The sequence below is a fragment of the Spea bombifrons genome, chromosome 2 (genome assembly GCF_027358695.1).
Source record: "Spea bombifrons isolate aSpeBom1 chromosome 2, aSpeBom1.2.pri, whole genome shotgun sequence".
Classification (NCBI taxonomy): Eukaryota; Metazoa; Chordata; class Amphibia; order Anura; family Pelobatidae; genus Spea; species Spea bombifrons.
The window spans coordinates 3,629,880-3,651,642 of NC_071088.1; the positions used below are offsets into that span (position 1 = coordinate 3,629,880).

The 21,763-nt window shown below is 42.2% G+C and overlaps 1 protein-coding gene across 2 annotated transcripts in view; it reads left to right on the forward strand.

The window, feature by feature from the left end:
* The first annotated feature begins 982 nt into the window (after window positions 1–982).
* GAP43 (growth associated protein 43) overlaps window positions 983–21,763 on the forward strand; it is a 29,605-nt gene continuing 8,824 nt past the window's right edge. The window contains exons 1-3 of one of the 2 annotated variants that reach the window (XM_053455432.1): window positions 983–1,326; window positions 13,198–13,756; window positions 18,025–19,195. In XM_053455432.1, coding sequence (XP_053311407.1) covers window positions 1,297–1,326; window positions 13,198–13,756; window positions 18,025–18,044 — 609 coding nt within the window. In that variant the 5' untranslated portion in view covers window positions 983–1,296 and the 3' untranslated portion in view covers window positions 18,045–19,195. Of the gene's footprint in view, window positions 1,327–13,197; window positions 13,757–18,024; window positions 19,196–21,763 lie in introns of those variants that run through there. The other variant, XM_053455431.1, reaches the window with a different exon arrangement.

Here is a 21,763-nt window from a genome sequence, read left to right on the forward strand (position 1 = left end):
GAATATTCACAGATCCGAAACATTTTTCACGGGAGCTCCAAAAAAGCTGTTAATTAAAGAAAACACAAAAGCTGGAGAAAGCAGCAAAACCAAATAACAATAAAAATATCCATTTAATGCCAGTTTGAAGCTTTTCCTTGCTATTATTTTACCTACAAAGACCACCATATCATAAAAAAGACCCAGCCCCCCCCCTGGTTTGGTGAGATAATGCTATTCCATCTGGTGATCTAAAGGCCAATAAAAAAGTGATGTCATCAAGTCCATTCTTCGTTACTAGTCACAAAGAAATCTGCCTCCCTACAGCACACACCCTTGTGACGGCATCGCTTGCTGTAGAGATAGTAGGGTGATAGCCGAGAACAGACAGACAGACAGACAGATAGAAACAATGTATCTTTAAATATATATTTCAGGAAAAAAATGTCAGTATTTGGAAAAAGAAACATGCTTTTAATTTACTTTACTTACCATAAAATAGCAAGAAGATGTTTCTGAATATATTTCACCTTTTACAATGCATACACGCATACACGCACACACACATACTTACCCATCGCACACATCCATACCCTCCAATATCTTATTTAACCTGCCCCGGCTCACTATTAATGAATGAAACACCTATTGATTTAGGGCTGAGGACCAGACTGGGATGTCTGATCCATTGTAAACCCCTTCTTATCCCTAATCTGCTCCTCTCCACCTGAACAATGGAGCAGCCCTCCGGTGAGTGAGTGCAGCCCACACCCTGTGCTACGGAGAGATCTGGTGAGCAGCAGGGTGCAGGCTGGGGAGAGGAGGAGAGAATGGGAGAAACCGGCAGAAATACCCAAAGAAATCGTAGAATTAAGACACAAAATGCCCCCTCTGCTTATTTCGTACACGGGACGTGGCGGGTAATTGGGTACAGAATCGGAGATGGTTAAAAATTCATGATTGTGATGGGGAGGGGGGACTGGAAGGAGGTGGCTCGTAGGGATGGGGAGGGGTATGGATGGGAGAGACAGAAGAGGCAGAGTAATCACTGAAAGGCAGAGAGCAAGTCTGCGAAAGATACAGGGAGAGACAGGGTGTGCGTGCGTGTGTACTGGGCAGATGCTCAAGACCTTCCAGTTTTTGGCTCACCCCCCCCTGGTGCATGTGTGCGAGAGTGTGACTGCGTGTGCATGAGCGAGAGGAGAAGAAGAGGACAGAAAGAAGAAGAAGAGAGGGGGGATAAAACGAAAGAGAGAGACGAGAAAAAAAGAAGGAAAAAAGCAGGAAGGAGAAGAGAGAACACACAATAACCCAACCATGCTGTGCTGTATGAGAAGGACCAAGCAGGTAAAGCAGCTCCAATTTCACCCTGTTTTGGGGGGGGGGTGTCAGGGACTGGCGGAGGCTCATACCCCGATGGGCTTTCCATGTAATGGGATTTTTCGTAGTCTTGTGCGCTGGGATGGATTCATTCAGCCTCTTTTTATAGGGGTTTGGTTCCCTTTTGTGTGTGAAATGAACTTAGAGAAGCCTATGAATTAGCCGGTGTATCGGAAAGGGGGCACATGGTTATTAATCAAGAGAAAAAAAAAAAAGCCAGTGCGGTCGGTGAACGGCGGGGATTGTAGTCGGAATATGTCGTCGGCGGCGTCGGTAACTTGATTTATTAATCAGATTTTTTTAACATTATGTAGATTCTGGAATTCCAATATTGAATTCTCACTGATAAAATAAATTAAAAAAATTTAAAAAAACCTCAGCCGCCGCGCCGATGAATGAAAGACCCGTTTCTTGACGGATGGATTAAAACCTATTGTTTTATTACGGGGATCGGTTTTTGCATTAAAGCAATTAACGGAGGTGAATTATTATCCAAATAAAGCTTTCCTATCCTCTTAAAGTCACCGTATCCAGATAACCAGCCTTAAAACAGCTGTGCGGCATCTGGTACGGAGACAGACACAACCACGCCCCTGCCGAAGCTTCAATGAGCCGCCGGCGCCGAGCGTTTTGGGAGACCTGTTGGGAAGCGGGGCTCTTGTGAATGGGTGGGTGGGAGATTTACTTAGATAGAGGGATGGATGGATGGATGGATGGATGGATGGATAGATGGATGGATAGATAGATAGATAGATAGATAGATAGATAGATAGATAGATAGATAGAGATAGATGGATGGATGGATGGATAGATGAATAGATGGATGGATAGATGGATGGATGGATGGATGGATGGACAGATAGATGAATGGATGGATAGATGGATGGATAGATGGATGGATAGATAGATGGATAGATAGATAGATGGATGGATGGATAGATGGATAGATGGATAGATGGATAGATAGATAGATGGATGGATGGATGGATGGATGGATGGATGGATAGATGGATGGATAGATGGATGGATAGATAGATAAATGTAACCCTAAGAGTAGCAGAAGAGTTAACGAAATGTAGCTAGTACTCCTTTACCCATCAATGGATATTCTTAGATAACCCTTAGATGTTCTGCTTTTCAAAGGGTTAATCTTTCGTGTAACACCAAAAGGGTAAAAGTGTCACCCCCCCTTGCAAGATTCTAAGAATCATTGATTTCTTTTGTATCCACTTCTGTTGCATGTAACAGGTAGGATTCTACGGCATCAGACGTGACCTGCTGGGTTTCCACGCATGAAATTTGCATGTATAACGGGCAGGAACCAATCAATAGCGTCCTTGCCTCGCGTGCGCCGGGTTGGGAAATATCAATTTTGTATCAAGTAAAAGCTGAAAATAGACGTAAATTGTGTATAAATGGAACAAGGTGTTTAAAATGTATCCGGGATTTCCAAGGCGTTTTCACCTTATTATAGACGGCGAGCCCCCTGAAGATGACAGCGAGCTGTCGTAAGACCCCCGTGCTGAATACTGACTGATCTTTAGCATGAATATAAGTAATCGATGTATTGATTTGTGAATCTGATTGATTGTGTAAAGGGTAAAGCACACTTGGGACTCGCTACGTGCCTTAGCCTTACATTGATTGCCGTAAGACAGAAGGGGCTGGGAGCGATCCTGTGTGTGACATGTTGGCCACGGCGTCTCCACGCCCAAAACATTTTCTGGGTGTATGAGAAAGATGAAAAATCACAATCGATTGCCATACGTTTCACGCGTCGGGTCCATTTAATGCAATTAAAAGGTTGGAGGATGCAATTCCACATTCTCTTCGGCTTGTGGCGGACTCTGTGTCTTGGTGGCCGAGAGGTTAAAGGTGTGGTAGACACAGAGCGCATCACTTGTAGAATAATGAAGAGACGGAGAGCGGGGTGGGGTTATGGATACGCTTGGCGATGGAAAAACCGGCGCGTTTCACATGCAGAGCATCACATGTGGCGACGCTACAATGTATCAATGAGGTCTAAAGGCTGGGTGGGTTTCATGTCACCAGCTTCATGGTCTTGGTTGATATAGGTGTTCATTATTCACATTTTTGAGATCAGGGGTTCTTTATTTCTCCTTTAGAGTATATTTTGGGGGATGTTACTTATACCGGTCGGTTTAAAGCGTATAAGCTTGTCGGTTGTCGGTAGAGACCTTAATGGCGGGCGGCTGAATACCGAAGGATGGGGCTGGTAATGAGTAGAATAAGACATTTGCTGAGACGCAGAAGCCGGGGGGCCGAGCCCAGGCAGGCGGCAGGCAGATTGCGTTGGGAAGACGCCGTAGACGGACATTGATGTTGAGCCCCAGACCTGTCCGTCTACGGTTGTAGCCTTCAGAGAAGGCTTTGGGAACGTGGACCGCTCATCACTTTGCGGTCTACGTGCTTCTCAGATGAACGACCATGCTGGAAAAAAATCACCTGGACGGCCATTTTTAAAGAGCCGATAGCTTTACGCCTTGTTTAACCCTATGCTGGCTGCTGGAAGAATAAATTCACCTCTTATTCAAAGTGTTAACAGTTTCTTGCATTTCATGAAACTCTTTAGCATTCTTCCTGTTCTTTTATTATTTCTTTACCGTGTTTTGCAAATGATCCAGCCCGATTTGAATCGAGAACCGGCTAACCATTAAAGGAGGCAATTTGTGTTCTACCCCTGCTGCAGTTTAACTCTTTCTACACCACCCGGGGTATTAGAACCTCATTTTGTTCTGAATTCATTATTCTGAAATCCATCAGAATCGCTCAAGGTTCTCTCTTTGGATCCGCTTCATTCCATACGTGCTCAGCCCCTATGGATGAACACTGGGTTTCACCTATACGAGGCACCATAAAGATGCCACACCCTTAACGACAAAAGATCGACGAGGGGTATAAAGACAGACGTGCTGTAATATAAAGCCATAACGAGTATCATTATAAGATTTAAGATTCCAATGCGATCGGATACATTTATAGAACCTTAAGTTACGGTGACAGTAGAACCCAGAAGCCTTCGTGGATATAAAAATTGGATTAATTTGCTGGGGGTCCGCTTTTTTTTGGGGGGGGGGCAGAAGGACCGCAACGGGTTAATTAACTGTAAATGGGAAGACGTCACAGCCCCACTGAGTTCCACTCCTTTATTTTAATGACTTGAAGGCTTTGACTAGTCGGTCGACGAATGAATGAATGGAAAGACACGGAAAACGTATTCTAGATCCAAAGGAGCGGAAGGTGTGTCGAATTTGCATGTATGACAGATAGCGTGATCAGAAGAACACGTATTCCTGTGCGGAGAGGCGTCTTATGAATGGACCTGCTGGGGGGTGAGATGAGAAGCTTCTCGTGCTGGGAGGAGGAAGACACAAAGAGGGATTGCTGGAGACGACATGACTTCTGGCTCATTCCGGATAACATCATTAACAGGCTTATGCTCAGCGTCCAGCTGAATAACTCAGAATTAAAAGGAAAAGCACAATAAATCTTAAAAGGATGGAGGCTTCACAGTTTTTTTAGCTTTTGTCCATTAAAATTCACCTCGCTTTGACATTTTTAGAATTTTAATGCAAAATGGATGAATTCCCCCCCTTTTTTTTTTTGGTTAATTGATACTTGATATTTTTTTTTCTACTTTTTTTTTCTCCATGTTTTTCTCCATGCGGGAAGGCTAGTGGAAAAATGGATCTATGCATGTGGGAATTGGAAATCTAATTGGTGGATTTTTAGTTTAAGTACATCTGATGTATACATTTTAAATCTGGAGACGATGCCCAGATGTCGGAGAATCAAGTGTTTTTTTGTTTTTTTTTTTGCAAAAATCCAGAAAATGAGAAAAAAAAGCGGAGAACGGCAACTCAAAACTCATTGGGTGCTGATTTAACAATCACATAGAAGGCTATTTTCATAATTCATTCCAAGAATACGTAATTCTGCTCTAATTCTTTTGGAAGTTTGGTTCTAGAAGAGATCCGCCAATGGTACGTGGACCTTTTATAGAAATTGGCTTCCATTTATTGTGGAACTGCTCTAAATATCACTTCTCGTGCCCCCCAAATGGAAACCATGTGAATGGTGCAATTTTTATAATTTCTAGAGCAAAAAAAAATACTGAAAGTCCTTTTTTCCCCAAAAAATTCTGGATATATTGGACAAAAGAAGGTAGTCATTTTAAAACACCTCTGCTAAGATACGCTGATATGTACTGAATGTTTCGTAATCCTAAGGAGATCTTGAGAACGTTGGGACTCTTGGTCAGATAGTTGGATTACAAAGCATGGAATGCCCAAGGTTTTTAGGAACCCCGAATCAAGAAAAGGAATGAAGAATGGATTTCCAGATTCACGTTAGCGGATCTGTCGACTCTTTCCTCTGTAGATTTAATCACATAAAAGAAGCTTTTCACGCACTTTTTTCAGTTTCTATGGCAACGGCCTATCAGTGGTGGAGCTGGTGTCACATGGCAATTAAGTGTTCCTGGCACAAAATAGAATTATGCAAAAATGTAACACGACTAAAGAATTATTTCTGGGAAGGGATTGGACATTCAGCAGGATTAGGAATTCAGCAGAGTAGATGGAACAGCTCCATACATGTATGTCTGTGCACGTGTCAGCATGAATGAGTTGATTTGTGAGCATGAATGTGTAATTGTTTGGGTCATAATGGATGTGTATATATAAATGTGTATGAGTATGAATGTGTATGTGTATATGTTCGTGTAAGAGCATGGATGTGTGTGAGAGCATGGGTGTATATGTGTAAGTGTGTATGAGCATGGATGTGTATGTGTAAATGCTTGTATGTGAGCATGGATGTGTGTGTGTGAAAACATGGGTGTATACGTGCAAGTGTGTGTGAGCGTGTATGTGTAAATGTTTGTATGTGAGCATGGATGTGTGTGAGAGCATGGGTGTATATGTGCAAGTGTGTATGAGCATGGATGTGTATGTGTAAATGCTTGTATGTGAGCATGGATGTGTGTGTGAAAACATGGGTGTATACGTGTGTGTGAGCGTGTATGTGTAAATGTTTGTGAGTGAGCATGCATGTATATGTGTGAGCATGAAGGTGCATGTCTAAGTGTGGGAGCATGCATTTATAAGTGTATGAGCATGGATGTGTATGTGTAATAGTATATAAATATAGGATCCTCCTCGGGTGACAAATAATCTACGTACACCTCTGACTGGCAGTAATCACTTACACTGATCCTGAGTGTCAGCGGGCATTTGAGGAACCTCACTCATCTCCTGCCCTCCTCTGCCTGGACTAAAAATTAGCTGTATTTAGAATTTGATTAGATAATTAGATCAGAGAAGAGTATTATTAGAGAATTAGATCAGAGATCTCCAAGAGTATTAATCTCTGGATGAATCCGCTCAGTAGACAGGCGGCAGGATCTAGACGTTTCCTGGGAAAATATGATCTTTTAACACTTTAAAGACCATTAATGTAAGCGCTGCTTTGACAAGGAGCAGCTGGGAAGCCAGAGGCTGGAGAGAAGACCACGGGACCAGCTTTCTCCGCCAAATTAGAATTTCTTCTTATAGTTGCGGTAACAATCTGGGAATCTCGCCAAATGAATAGTAGCTACATTAATGTTTCAATGTTGAATTTTTCTGGGCTCTGCACCAAACATAGATTGAGTAAATCTGACACGTTTCGCTCGTATTGGGTGAAGGTGCTGGAATTTCCGAATTTACTATTTTAAATGTTATAATTTGCCTTGTAAGGCTGAAAATTGCCCTTTTCATCCCACAAGCCAATGGAATTTTACGGAATCCATAACCTCCATTATCTTTTGATTATTATGCTGAGATTGGCATAATTTGGCAATAAGACACGTCATGTGATTGGCCCAACTGGAAGACATCAAGACTTTCAAGACTCAAAAGGAACTCCAGATCCATCAATGTCTGTCCAGAAGTTCCATTTGATGGCATCAGTTCTAGAGCAATCACAGCTGATACTTCTACTTGTTAGTATGATTGGAGACTTAGGAGAGTCACACAGAAACATAGAACCCGCCGGCAGATCGGCCCTGTTCGGCCCGATCTAGACAGCCCAGTTTTCTCCTGCTGTAACGACTCAAACCTTAATCAGTCGTTGGTCTCGTCTTAGATTCAGGAGCCGTATGTCTATCCCATGCATGTTTAATACCCTCACTGTATTACCCTCTACCACTTCTGCTGGTAGGCCTTCCCACTTATCTACCACCCAACTAGATGCCTAATGTGCACACAAGGAGAAGACTTTACGGCTCTGTGTTACAAATCAATCAGTTTCCAGGTTATATTTTTTTTATTTTTTACATGAACAATTTTCTATAGCAGCAGGAAAGAACTATAACCCACCCTTTAATTTTAACGAAGTGATGTTTTCCATTACAAACCTCCAATAAGTTTATTGCACCATAAAAAAAATTAACACACTGGACACCCATAGTGATAAAATTCTTAATTTTTTAAATAATATTTGAAGACCTTTTTTCAAGACCCTAATACCCTTCTAAATTCCACAGGAATGTAGAAAAAATAACGCCACACATTCCAATATCATTTAAGCATATTTAACATATTCTTCGAATAATTTAAAGAGCTGAATGAAATCACAAAGCCATAATAACTGCTGGCTGGCAGTCATCGGAGTGGTTTTCAGTACCTAATTCTAAAATATATTTTATGGATTTTCAAAAAAAAAATGAAGCGGAAAAACCAAATTGGGGGGATGGGTAGATTTGCAGCCAGGGGTGAATAATTCCTAAATGGATTCAAGAAACCATAAGTAACGTACGCGGCCCCTGTCTGCGCTCTGATTCGCCAGCTCCGCCATTACGGTAAAATCCGAAACCCAGCATCGATTCCGGCGCATGCATTAGAATTTGCTAGCATTGTGTCGACACCTTTTGTTAATGGGTGTTGCTAATTAGCACATTTTGCAGCAAATATCATTGAACTCAACCACGGAACTAATTAAAGGGGGAACTGCAATCTTCACAGCTTTTAGAAAAAAAAACTAAATTAATAAAGTAAAAAAAATACAGTTTTGGGCTTGTTATTTTTCGTTTTCCAATTTATATAAATATTATATTGAATAAATTAAGATATGTGGCAAAATGTGGCAAAACCAAAATGATCTTGAAAGATCATTTGTAAGCAGAGGGACCTAAACTGTGGCAAAAAATAATCTGTTCTGTAAAACCAGAATATTATTTAGAAAAAACCCCCCCACAATGTGCCTTTAAATAATTAATAGTCCATTTGCGTCCAGCGCAGCGGAGATGACGAGCTCCGTCCCCGAGGAATGCAACCTACATTTTAAGATTTAATGTTCGTTTTTCGCATTTGTCAAAACAGAGGAGTTTTGTATATATTATGTTTTTTTTTTCTTTGGTTAAACAATGAAACCCGAGAGTAGCTTTCTGATCAACGACGTTTTGCAGGTGTCCCCAGTAGGTTATACTGGTCGGACTGGAGGGCCTTTATAAAGTTATTCTGGCCAATACTGGTGATAGAATCGAAACACCCAACAAATATTTATGGACGTAGGGATTGTGCCTTCTACTTCTTGGCCTCGCATTTCCATTCTGGAAAATATTGATGCAGAGCCATGCTTGTTACCTCTATTTTTGGACCTTAATAAGTATCCCTTGGTGATGTCTTTGACTCGAGAGATCTGCTCTTTCAGCAGGAAATAATCACACAAACCTTAACGAGAAGTTTATTTTCCATGAGACAGTTTAACATAAAAAATACACAATCTCACGTTGGGAATGTTTGGAATTTTTCCACCCAAATAGACCAGCACGGAGTGGAGCAACAACCAATGGGTTCCATTTGCAGATTTCAGTTGATTCCTCCATATTTAGCATTTTAGGTCTGACTTGTTCTTTTTTAATCTCAGAATGTGCACTAATAGCCCCCAAAATGTAACAGTGTTATTAGCAAGCGGTGTTACAATGTATCTGCCAGGTGAGAGCCGTCGGTGCTAATTGTTGTCCTAATACTGGTTCTTAGAACAGAAGACGTTCTATGCAGTGCTTGGAATGGTCCCAACAACAGAGCACATTCTAAGTCATCCTTAAAATGGTCCTTGGATTATAGGCCATTCTATGCCACCCTTTGTCATGAAGGGCCCGTTTTCACGATAGCATTCTCCCTCACAATGAGGTAAAAAGACTAATCATCTGTTTTGATGAATCAGCCTGGCTTTTTCAGGAGAATGGCCAAGATATCTGACATGAGGACCCGATATCACCAGAGAACATATTAAGTCAACTCACTTTTTTCTAGAGGCGAGAGGGAGTTTTTACATCTCATGTTTATTTTGATAAAAGGTCTTTCAGGAGCTACTATTTGTCAAACACGTATATTGCTCCATTCTGGTCTTCAATGGGTTGTTTGCTTGGGTGGTCAATTCATGGCAAAGTCTTGGTTCTAGATTGGACTTCCTTAATGATCAACTCCAAACGTTTTTCAATAGATCATTCAAATTAGTCACACCAAAGCTTCCTGGTTCTCTAGAAGATGTGGATGACTGTGGTCCAACATGTTCAACTCACCATTAACTCCCATTAAATCCCAAGGCGGACCTTGAATTTTGGTGAACTGGCCCGGTCTTATTTGTAGTTTAATTAACTGGTCCATCTCTTTCTTAATGAGCTGCCAGCAGGGGGTATAGTAATTTCCAGCGCGATAAAGAGGTCATTCATCTACGCTGCACTTCCCAGGCTAGGGTCCTCTAATGCCATCTAGAATGAAAACACTATTACAGCGAACCTATTTATTTATTGTCTTTAAAGTTAAAATAGGACTGGCATAAAAGGGCGAACGGGAAATTACTTCCTCTTCTTTGTGCGACTACAATTACTCCGAGACACGTTCTAGAGCCCATTCCCAGCTGACCACAGACAAAGGAATCATTGATTTCTTTTGGTTTATGCTTTATCTTAAGGAGGCAGCTGCTTAAGGAGACAAAGGGTGCTTCAGGTTACTGTATATTCTTAAAACGGATTAAGGTTCCATTAAAAAGGGAAAGCAAATGAGAAAACATGAGGTGATGTCGTGTTCTCTTCATCGAGTGCTGTCGGGGACACAGGTGATGTAAATCAAGGGTTCATTTCTCAAGACCCTTTTGTGATCAGATACAGTGTTGCGCTCTTTGGTTAAGCAGGGCTTCCCGAGTTTCCCGACAGTTATTAAAGAGTAATTAAGTGTCATGTGATCTAAACGTGTCGATGAAAAGGGTCAGGAAAGCTTACTCATATCTAGGAACTGCCGGGGTTTGCCCCAGAGACTCGGGGATTTTACCCCAATCTCAGGGTGAATGGGACACCCAGCCTGGAGGCGACTCCTTCATCTTGTCCTCTGACTTAATATTCTTCATAATGTCCTCTGATATCTGATTGGTGCTTTTCTAACTGCTCTATCACAGCTGGAATCCCTACTTGAATTCAGGCTAGCCCCGCCCATACCTCAAATAGCTCCGCCTCACCTCACTTCCTTGGTGTGTTGAAAATGGCCTCACTTTTATCAAATCCAAATTTTACAGTTCTCCACACGCAATAACTCTGTGTAATGATAATTAAAGATAAAATAGGCAATCTGTATCTATAAGAACCCCCCCATTATGTTAATCGCATGGGAGAAGCCATCTCAACTTCCTGTTTTCAGGATCTGCTTGATTACTCCTCCCCATTAAGTTATCTCTAATTGATAAGTTGCTGATTGTTGCTGATTGGTTCAGGCAAGCTTTCGGTAGGAAGAGGACAAGGTGGAGAACTTTAGGGGAGGAAATCTATTAGATAATATTAGTTTTGTCACATAAAGATGGAGATCTCGGCTTTAATAAAGTAAAATAAAATTAAAGTAAAATATCTCCACGACAACCGTGGTAGATTTAGGAAATGGATATGGTGTTGACGGCTACAGATCCCCTTTATAAATGTGTGTAAAAAGGGGCTGGAAACCCCCCCCCCGCAGAAGCCTTCAGGTCCCTGAGGAAGGGCTCATCCAGTTTGCCGAATTTATTGGATTTTCACGGATTATAAATCATTTCTTCTTAGAGAGAAAGACCCGTGGAAAAGAGGATTAACCCCGTCAATTCACTGGTGGGATTACCGACCACACCTTAGGCAAGGGTCGGCTTTTGGCCTGGAGGGGGGGGCAGAACAAAAAAAGCACAAAAACAGAATAGGGAAATCTGACAAATTCCCTAAATGAGCTCAATGAAAGCTGATCAGACCAGGACACAAAAAACAGGAACACAGACATCATAAACCATCTCACAGGGAGAGCCAAGACAGAGCGGAAATTCTGCCTAATGTCTGGCTCTATCTGGCTGTGTGTACCTGCAGGAGAACATCCAAAAAAAATAGTTTGGTGTCCCTGATTGGTTTACTCAGTCCCTGCTTGCGCCCCAAAACCATGATGCTCCTATGTGCCCCTCTTTCTTCCCCTGATGCCCCTCTTTCCTCCTCCGATGCCCCTCTTTCCTCCCGTGATGTTCCTCTTTCCTTCCCTGTACCCCCTCTTTCCCCCCCTGTACCCCTCTTTCCTGATAAATGTAGAATGGAAGGTTGTGGGTCCGTGTTGTAGGACAGCCTTGTGCATCATAAGGATATAAAATTCCCTCGCATTTTCTGGAATCTCAAAGAGTTTCAGGATATCCACTTCAATTTTGGGGTCACAGTGAAAATGGGCTGTGGAAATGGGTGGAATTTAGGGGGTTTCATAGACACTCGGACTCTCGGGTCAAAAGGGCAGTTTTGACTAGACCTCATATTTTCAGTGTCATGTTCTGGAGCTGATCCTTAACCATTGCTAAATCCCCTGCTTGAACAAAGGTGTTCTGGTTAGTCGTGTGTTGCGGTCCTACCCTAATAAGGTCTCCACGAGGACCAGTGTAAGATGGGACTGGTTGCTCAAAATGTAAGATGGCTACATAGACTCATCTCATTTACTCCCAGACCATGGATACCCCAACTAACATCCATTCTCCTCACTACCGAGTATCACGGAGCTCTGCTTGACTCCTGTACTGAATTCTTCTCTAACGCTGAGTAACGAGGTGGTGCTTTGGGATTCTAATCAGACGCTCATGCGAGCGCGCCATCCACAGAGCCGCGGGCTGGGATTTTAATAGAGACTTATCTTCCTTGATTGCAATTAGTAAATGACATTTTTGATTGCGCAATATTTTAATGTTCCTACGCATATCATGGATCACCACCACGGAGCACGAACCTTTTAACCCTAACTGCGTGTAATACATTTCCCGTCTTACCATTAGAAAAGCATACTGCCCGAGTGTCCCTGTTTAGATGGGAGAATCCCTGTTTCGGTCAAGGCCTTGCCCTTGGGAGCTTACAATCTTTTAGGAGGTTGAAGGAAATGAGATGGAATAGGGACTGCTTGGGCAAGGATGACCTTTGTCTACTATAGTTATGACAACAGGCTAAAACTACTAGAATTTCCTGCAATTTTAGTGGAAACAATGTTATTAAAAAATGTTCTTGAACTAAATAAACTTTTGAGGTTCTTTTATTAATGGGAAATACCGGTATATGTTGGTTCTTGGAGTCCCTCAGCTGCGTGGTGGACGGCATGTACTAAAATGTGGCTGTACGTGTCATGTATAAGGATGGTTTTATATACTGCGGTCTCTTAAGAGACAGTAATGCCCAAAAGGTACAAAAAAAGGTAGATTTAAGGAGATCCCTGCAATTTTTGGTAGTTCTTAGCAAGTGTATCTTCTTTTCATAAAACTCGATTCAGAAAGTTAAAATATGTCTTGCGTTTTTTCTTTTTCAAGGTTGAAAAGAATGAAGATGGAGATCAAAAAATTGAACAAGATGCCAATAAGCCAGAAGATAAAGCTCACAAGGCAGCCACCAAAATCCAGGCCAGCTTCCGTGGACATATAATCAGGAAAAAGCTGAAGGGAGGAGACAAGAAGGGAGACGAAAACACCGGGGAGGCCGTGGAGAACCACAAAGATGATGCCAAGGAAGAGCCGGGAAAGACAGAAAACGAAGCCTCCAAGACGGAGGAACCCACCGCTGATGGGCCTCTGTCTGAAGATGATAAGAAAAAGGCTGAAAGTTCTGCAGCAGAAGATAAGAAGGAAGCCGCCTCAGAAGAGGAAGCCAAAAACACAGAAAAGTCTCAAAATACCCCTTCAGAAGAGAAACATGCCTCGGGGGAGACAGAAAGTACCACAAAAGGTACCACCGAGAACTCCTCAGGCAATGATTCCAACCAAGTTAAGGATGAGTCCAAACAAGCTGATGTGCCTGCTAGCAACCAGGAAACTGCCCCGGCGAAAGACCAAGAGACAGCAGACAGCAGCCAAGGGGAAGAGAAGAAAGGCGGTATGTAGATGTCCTCCAGCATTCAGCGAGTGTTTGTGTCGGGTGTTTAAAAATTAACTTTATTTTCATGCAATAATTGTATTGGGTCAAACCGGTGCTCTTGACGAAGCCGATCAGCTCAAGAGTCGTTGACATTTCGGACATCAAAAATAATAAAAGTAATGTATTATCAGCTCATTTTTTTAAAAAATGAGTGGATCTCTGAGTTGATTGGTTCAATGGTGTGCAGAACATTCAAGTGTCTTCACTGACCAGTTTTGTTCAGATTGACCAACACTGACCAAGTGTTAGCTCTGTGCTAATTGCTACGATGTATCTCTTCCAATGCCCTGCAGAACAACCCAAGGACGAAGGCCCATCTCCTTCCATGCACTTCATCACCACTCATGTAGAATCTTATTTTAAGACTGTAGGTTACGTCTGTGAGCGTCCGGTGAATTGAGAAATCTCTCCTCCCCTGATGCCCCTCTCTCCCCCCCGATGCCCCTCTTTTCTAGGAGGTCAGAATGTTTGCTGGGTATGAGGGGATCGCAGGGTTCTACAGCCCTAAAAGCCCCGATAATGTGTATAGAAACAGCAGGGAACGGGTTAATAAATTAAACGGGGTAAATAAACCCCATTATTCTTCTTCTAATTGCCCCACTCAGTTACACCGATACCCAGCGATAGAGCACAAAGCCCAAAGCACAAAGCACTTCTGCCCCCGCTGGGATCATATATAATACTCCCAGTTGGTGCTTTTGTTCCCAGTATGTTATGGTTGATATCCCTGCTTGAATGCAGGTGACTCAATTAAGTGTATCTTTGAATAATGACAAATCAAGGTTTCCATGATGGCCGGGATTAGAGCCCTTTGGGTAACACATTTGGCGAGTCGCTACCTAGAACTATGTGCTATTAAAGGGTTAATATTGAATCTTCTCAGTTTCAGCTCCTTTGGAAAGTTCCCAGATAAGATAATAGTTTGTTCAATAAAGTCCTGTGTGGATCAAATAGGGACCAGGGATCACGGACGGAGTTTAACCCTCTCATACCTGAGTTCTGAGCTTGGCTCGGCTTCCATGACAGATGGCATTCCCACATATTCACAAAGTTTGCGCTCTCTGCTCATTATCCGGAGAACATTTAAGGCCATTATTTATAAATATCTGATTTTGTTACTTAATTAGTAATTTAAATTTACTTCTTTAGCACATTCAAAGTCAGAGTTTAACTGAAATGGTCAGGTTCTCTGGTGAGCAGGGTCCAAGGCGACCCCACCATATAGGTGACCCCATCATATAGGTGACCCCATCATATAGGTGACCCCACCATATAGGTGACCCCATCATATAGGTGACCCCATCATATAGGTGACCCCACCATATAGGTGACCCCATCATATAGGTGACCCCATCATATAGGTGACCCCATCATATAGGTGACCACATCATATAGGTGACCTACGCATTTCTCTGTCAGAAGGCCAGTAGAGGCCTGAGAGGGACGATGGATCCGTAGTTTAGCTGCCGTCTATCTTCAAAGAGATAAGAGAAACATTTAAATACATAAAGGGGTTAATAATGGACAGGAGGGAAGATTATCTCAAAGGAGGAGAAAAGAGAGGTACTCTTAACACTAGAGGGTCAGAGACTGAGAGGGAATGGAAGGAAGTTTTACTTTACTGAGAGGGTGGTAGATACGCAGAACAGCCTCCCAGCAGAAGTGGTAGAGGGTAATACAGTGAGGGTATTTAAACATGCATGGGATCCTAAATGTAAGAATGGATTGATTTTTTATGACTATTAATTTGTGTTGATTGGTTGGTCACAGAAAGTATCTCCCCGGCCATTTAGTGAAATCGCCATACATTATTCAGGCGTATAGGGGAAGCAGGTGCAGGGCTTATGGGCGATTTCCTGCCACCTACGGGCTCTGCTACCAATCCCCCCCCCCACAAAGCACCGGCCGCACAGCCCGGAGTTATGTGATTAGTTCTGTTACCAAGTCCTTCCGCGCCGCGCTTTATGACCGCAGAGCGATTAATTCAGATAAATGAGTCTGAAGTTTGTGGCTTCGGGATGAAAGTGACCTGATTCTCTCTCCACCAGACGAGACCCATGCGGCGCTCTACACGTCAACTCGTTTTAATCGCATCCATATGCAATGCGCAGGGTGGGGGCCGCTGCCAAAATGCACAAATCCCTCTGATTTTCTACAGCTACTATTATTATTTATTATTTTATATAGCGCCATCATATGCCGTAGCGCTGTACAATGTGGGGGCTATTGCGCATGTGCACAAGCATTGAAAGAGTGCATTCGTGTGACCCCAATGCATTTCTCTTTATTTCAAGACCAAAGCCGGAGGAGCCTTGTTGTCTCTTTGGCGCACAAACCTGCCAGACGGGCTGTTATGCCGGCGAGTGTTTAACGTACAAACGCTCTGCGTGGTACAGAGAGCCGGCGTGGGGGGGGGATTCATTTGTTTTTGGATCAAATATATATAAAAAAAAACAAAATAAAAATAAAAAAATATCACATTTCATTGTTTACAGGGACAGAGGCAGGCAGGGTAACCGGTGAACATGGGAGTAGTGATCGTTTATAACGCTTTTTAAAATTTAAGAAAAAAGGAAAAACTGCTTTTTTTATCATTTTTTGTCTCTGTGTTCAGTGAAGACGAAACAGATGCTCGCTTTTTAAGGTATCACAAAAGCTAAACTCGCGTCATCGTTTTTACAGCTTGAATAGGTGAGCGTTTTATTGTTGCAGTTGTTACGATGTATCAAAGTGACTTCAAATCTCCATCGTAGGATGTAGCTGCTTCGCTTTTGTAGCATTTAACTATTTGTTGCTTAACAATTTGTCAAGCATCAGATGACGTGATGCTCTGCACTGCTCTGCATTATCAGCCGTTACCTGTGATGCTCTGCACTGCTCTGCATTATCAGCCGTTACCTGCGATGCTCTGCACTGCTCTGCATTATCAGCCGTTACCTGCGATGCTCTGCACTGCTCTGCATTATCAGCCGTTACCTGCGATGCTCTGCACTGCTCTGCATTATCAGCGGTTACCTGTGATGCTCTGCACTGCTCTGCATTATCAGCGGTTACCTGCGATGCTCTGCACTGCTCTGCATTATCAGCCGTGATCTGCGATGCTCTGCACTGCTCTGCATTATCAGCGGTTACCTGTGATGCTCTGCACTGCTCTGCATTATCAGCGGTTACCTGTGATGCTCTGCATTATCAGCGGTTACCTGCGATGCTCTGCACTGCTCTGCATTATCAGCCGTTACCTGCGATGCTCTGCACTGCTCTGCATTATCAGCGGTTACCTGCGATGCTAGGCACTGCTCTGCATTATCAGCGGTTACCTGTGATGCTCTGCACCGCTCTGCATTATACTTAGTGGGATACTTAGTGATGCTCGGTGCACCTCAGAGATGCCCTGTATCATTACAATAAAATGGCCATTCAATTATCGCACGGCTTATATATTCATACCTCCCAAGAGTCCTAGTTTTAGAAGGACAGTCCTGATTCATACCCAACTGTCCCACTTTTGTGGGCAGTGAGGATCATGGGCCAGTTGGAGGATCCCTGCACCTCCCTGAATGACCCAGGGAGCTGTAAAGTCACTGGATCTCGGTTCTGCGCCAGTATAGATCTACTTTGTAGCCACAACGCGATGGTCTGAACCTGGGTGCCGCAAGGCCACGCCCCTCCTCCTGCCCCCTTTATGGCTGACCCACCCACTTTTAGCCCCTTTCCAGCTCTAGTCACACCCCCAACACAGTTGCCCTGATTTTGGGCAATTGTTTTTTTTGGGGGGGAGGGGATTAAATATTTATAGAAAGAAATATTTGCAATGAATGTAAATATCTTTTTTTTTTCATTTGAAGCCTTTTTGTATTTCATATAAAAATAATTTGATTCTAATAATTAAAATGACCAATCATTCATTTTGTCGGTTCCCAGAATGCATTGTAAGCTTTGGCTTTTAATTCAGAACAGGATCCACTTACTGAATGCTTTTTTGATTTAACTTTTATTGAATATTATTTTTTTTTAAAAAATACGTTATGAATATATTCAATAAAAGCTGCTTTCTGGGAGAATCCATCTTGAATTTAGAATCAAGCAGCTGGTTATTTTCTGTAATTTAGAGAGGAGCTCCTGAAATAAAAATAGATGGATATCGCAAGGATATATATATATATAACGTAGTGTAATGTGTGTCAAAAATGTCACGTTTTCACTCCTCATTTTCACTCCCTCACCAGGTCCTGCCGCCTCCACGTAAGGAACATTAGCCAAATCCACCCAAGATGCATCAAAACCCTTAATTCACTCCCTCGTCATCTCCCATCTTGACTACTGCAACCTTCTTCTCACTGAAGTGTCTTAATCTCATTGTACGAAAAAAATGTCACCACCACGGTCATCTTCCTCACCCATCGGTCCTCGTCAGCTTCTTGTTTGATCAAAACCGAAACTGAATATTTAGACTATTACAAATTTGCCCCCCCCTTTCAATTTTGGCCTTATAAGTAATTACCCCTCTATGTGACCGTCGTTTCCCCCATTGACTCTCCTATTGTTCCTCAAGACTTTTCCAGCGCTACCAAAAACCAATGGAACCCAACACAATCAGAGCTCCAGACATTCTTCCTTTCCCTTATATTTTCCGATTCTCCATCGAAATTTCCTTCAAGAGAAGTCCCAGCTCAAAGAGCCATCCGGTATCCTCCACCTTATCTGTGGGAATTCTTTTCAGGCTCCCTCTCTATTCTCCACCGCTCCTGACATCCAACTGTATTGGTTTATCTCTGTCATATCAAGTATTGTGATATTCTTTGTCATAACGTCTACAAAACACATTGATCTTGTATGAATAAATTCCAATTGTAATCACCCCCCCCAAATATTATTATTATTATTATTATTTTTGATAACCTTTTATCTTTTAAATGTTTAAGATATTTTATGGCATACCCTCCGTACACTACCAATGCCTATAGAGTACACCGTCTGTAGTGGTACCTCAGGGGCGGGTTTAATTGTTGCCCCACCTATCTCACCCAACCACCTTCTGTTTCGACTGATCTTCAGCTATTTCCCGCCTATTATATGCAGTTGCTCCTCCTACATTTTTTTTATACTGTGCCTAGGGGTGCTTGTCCCTGAAAATTGTGTTTGTTAACAAACTTTGTACATTTTAGTGTCTCCTGATTGTCTGTTGGTAGGAAGACCTCCAAGTTGTGTTACACGTTAATTAAACCTGATATGCAAAAGAAGCCAAGACAATTATCCTCATCCTGAAAGTAATTAACGCAATGTTCTTAATAGCGGCAATCGCCAATCAATCTCCATAATTGTGATTAGATTAACTATTTTACTGCCATGTTAAGTCATTATTTGATTAAACCGAGCCATCTCCATGCTTGAATTATGGCTGAGGTCCTTGTGTGGTTACTGAGTGACTCGTAGTTAATTAATCAGCAGCCAGCGCTCTGCCAATAGTGATAAGTGATAAATTACTCCCGTTCCTGTTACTCGGCCCTTGGTACTTAAAGCGGAACTCACACCGAGAGGTTTTTAGTAGAATCAGATTAAAACACTCTTGCACTAACATACAAACACTTTAAAAACACACACTCTCTCCTCGAATAATCTTTCCATCGTTCCCCCATCTCTCCCTTTCTTAGAATTTCTCTCCTGTCTTGTTATCTCTCCCCTTCATTTCCCCTTTCTTGCTATCTCTACCCTTTCTATATCTCCCATTTCTTTTATATATTCTCCTTTCCCATCTCTCCCCTTCCTCTTTATCCTCTTTCTTGTTATCGCTCACTTTTCTCTTTGACCGCCCCTTTCTCATTATCTGTCCTTTTCTTTATCTCTCTTCTTTCTCTTTATTTCCCCTCCAGTTTCTTATGATCTCTCCTCCTCTTTCTCTTTATCCCTTTCTCTTCAGCCTCCCACTTTTATCTTCATCTCTTCTCTCCCCTTTCTCTCTTCTTTCTCTTTATCTCTTACCTTTTGGTTATCTCATCTCTCCCCTTACTCTTTATCGCTCTTCTTTCTCTTTATATTTCCCCTTTCTCATGATCTCTCATCACCTTTACCCTTTGATCTCTCTTCTCTTCTATTATCTTTTCATCTTCTCTTTATCTCTTTTATCTATCTTTCTTTTCCTCCATTTTCTCTTTATCTCTCCCCTTTTCTTTGTATCTCTTCCATGTCTCCCCATCTCTCTTCTTTCTCAAGATCTTTCCCCTTTCTCATTGTTTCACGCTTTTTCTTTATCTCTCTTCTTTCACTTTTTCTCTCAATCTCTTCCCTTCCCCATCTCTCTTCTTTGTCATTATATCTTCTTTCTCACTACCTCTCCCCTTTATCTTTACGACTCCTCATTATCTCTCTCCTTTCTCACAATCTCTCCCATTTCTCACCATCTCTTACCTTTCTCCCGTTGCCTTTCTTTCCTTTTAAACATGGCAGTCCTGTAATGGGAGTGCAAAGTCTGCTCCTCCAGACCTCTGCTTCAGTGCTCCCTTGAGGTTCGTGCGACATCTGACATCATATGAATTGCTAGCACATAACGTGAGGGACTACTGAAGCAGAGCAACTTCCATTTCAATGTTCATACTACACTAAAAAAAACAATTGCATTTCCCTTACAATCAGAGATTAGTATAATTTAGAGATATTTGTCCCGATTTTGCTTGCTTGCTGATGTCATAACGCACATGACAACAATGCTTCCTGTTTCGACATAAATATGACATCAGGTGACATAAATGTCACGACACAAATGGCAGCAGAAATACATTGTTTTCCGTGGTTTTTAGAGTGAAAGGGTAGATCACAGAGGGTTAATCTATTTTACCAACCCCGCTGTTAAAGTATAATATTCTATGCGATTTCATTTTCAAATCATGCTCTTCAGAGATTACTTATTTTCCATACAATTTACTTGGCTCTGTACGATAGTTCCCTTTACTCTGCCAACTTGCGTTTTTTTGTGCTTTGTTACGCATTTTTTACTTATTTTCCCCACAGTTTCACTTTTTTTTTTTCTTTCTGGCTGTCGACGGTAATTTGATTTCTTGTGATTTAATTTCCCTGTGTTCCGTGCAGTTTTTTTTCTCCTTAGCTAGGAAGTTTAAGTCTTAGCCCAGCACAGACAGTAGGCATCACACACCTCTTACTGCAGGGCCTGCCAGTCTATTATTCCTATCACTCTCGGCAAGTTTACTTGCTGGGCATGATAGGAATTTTGGTCTGCTAGAATCTGCCACTGGCTGGAGGCAGAAAAGGTGTTTGTATCTTCTATGCCGTAGTCCGCATGAGTGTATACTCACTCAGCTCCATCTGATAGAGTTCTGAGTGGTCTCATGAGACCCCCCTCCCCACATACATGCACAGAAAGTGCTTCCATTGACTTAAAAGGGAGTTCTTACCTGCCAGCGATTGGCTACTTCAAGCAGACAAAACGAACATGAGAAAGTGGGCAGTGCGAGGGTCTTTTATTTTATTTAGTTACTTTACTATGCATTTTGGGGCAATATGGGGCATTAGTCTGTCCCTTTAATTACATTGAATTGCTGCCCAAAAGGGTCATTGCAAACGCAGTTTACGGGATGTTATTCTGCAGCGCTTACTCAGATGTGTTTCCTAAGTCAAAGTGAATGCTCGTGCTACAGTAACATTAAATTATAATAAAAACTTGGACAATACGGTATTTCAGGAAATTGCACCAAACTTGGCAGGTTCGGTAAGCGGCAAACCGGAAATTCAAATTCTCATCCGATAGGTAAATTCTTAACCAGGATATCAGATTATCTACCAAATTCCTTAAATTTGCCTAGACCTCTCCCCATTAAATAAGAGGGATGAGGCGGGGGGGGGGGGGGTCTTTTGCATGGGGTCATTGAAAATAAATAAATCCTGTAAATTAGGATTATGTCAAGAAGCACGCACCTCGGGCTTCAAAAAAAAAAAAAAAAATTGTTGATCTGT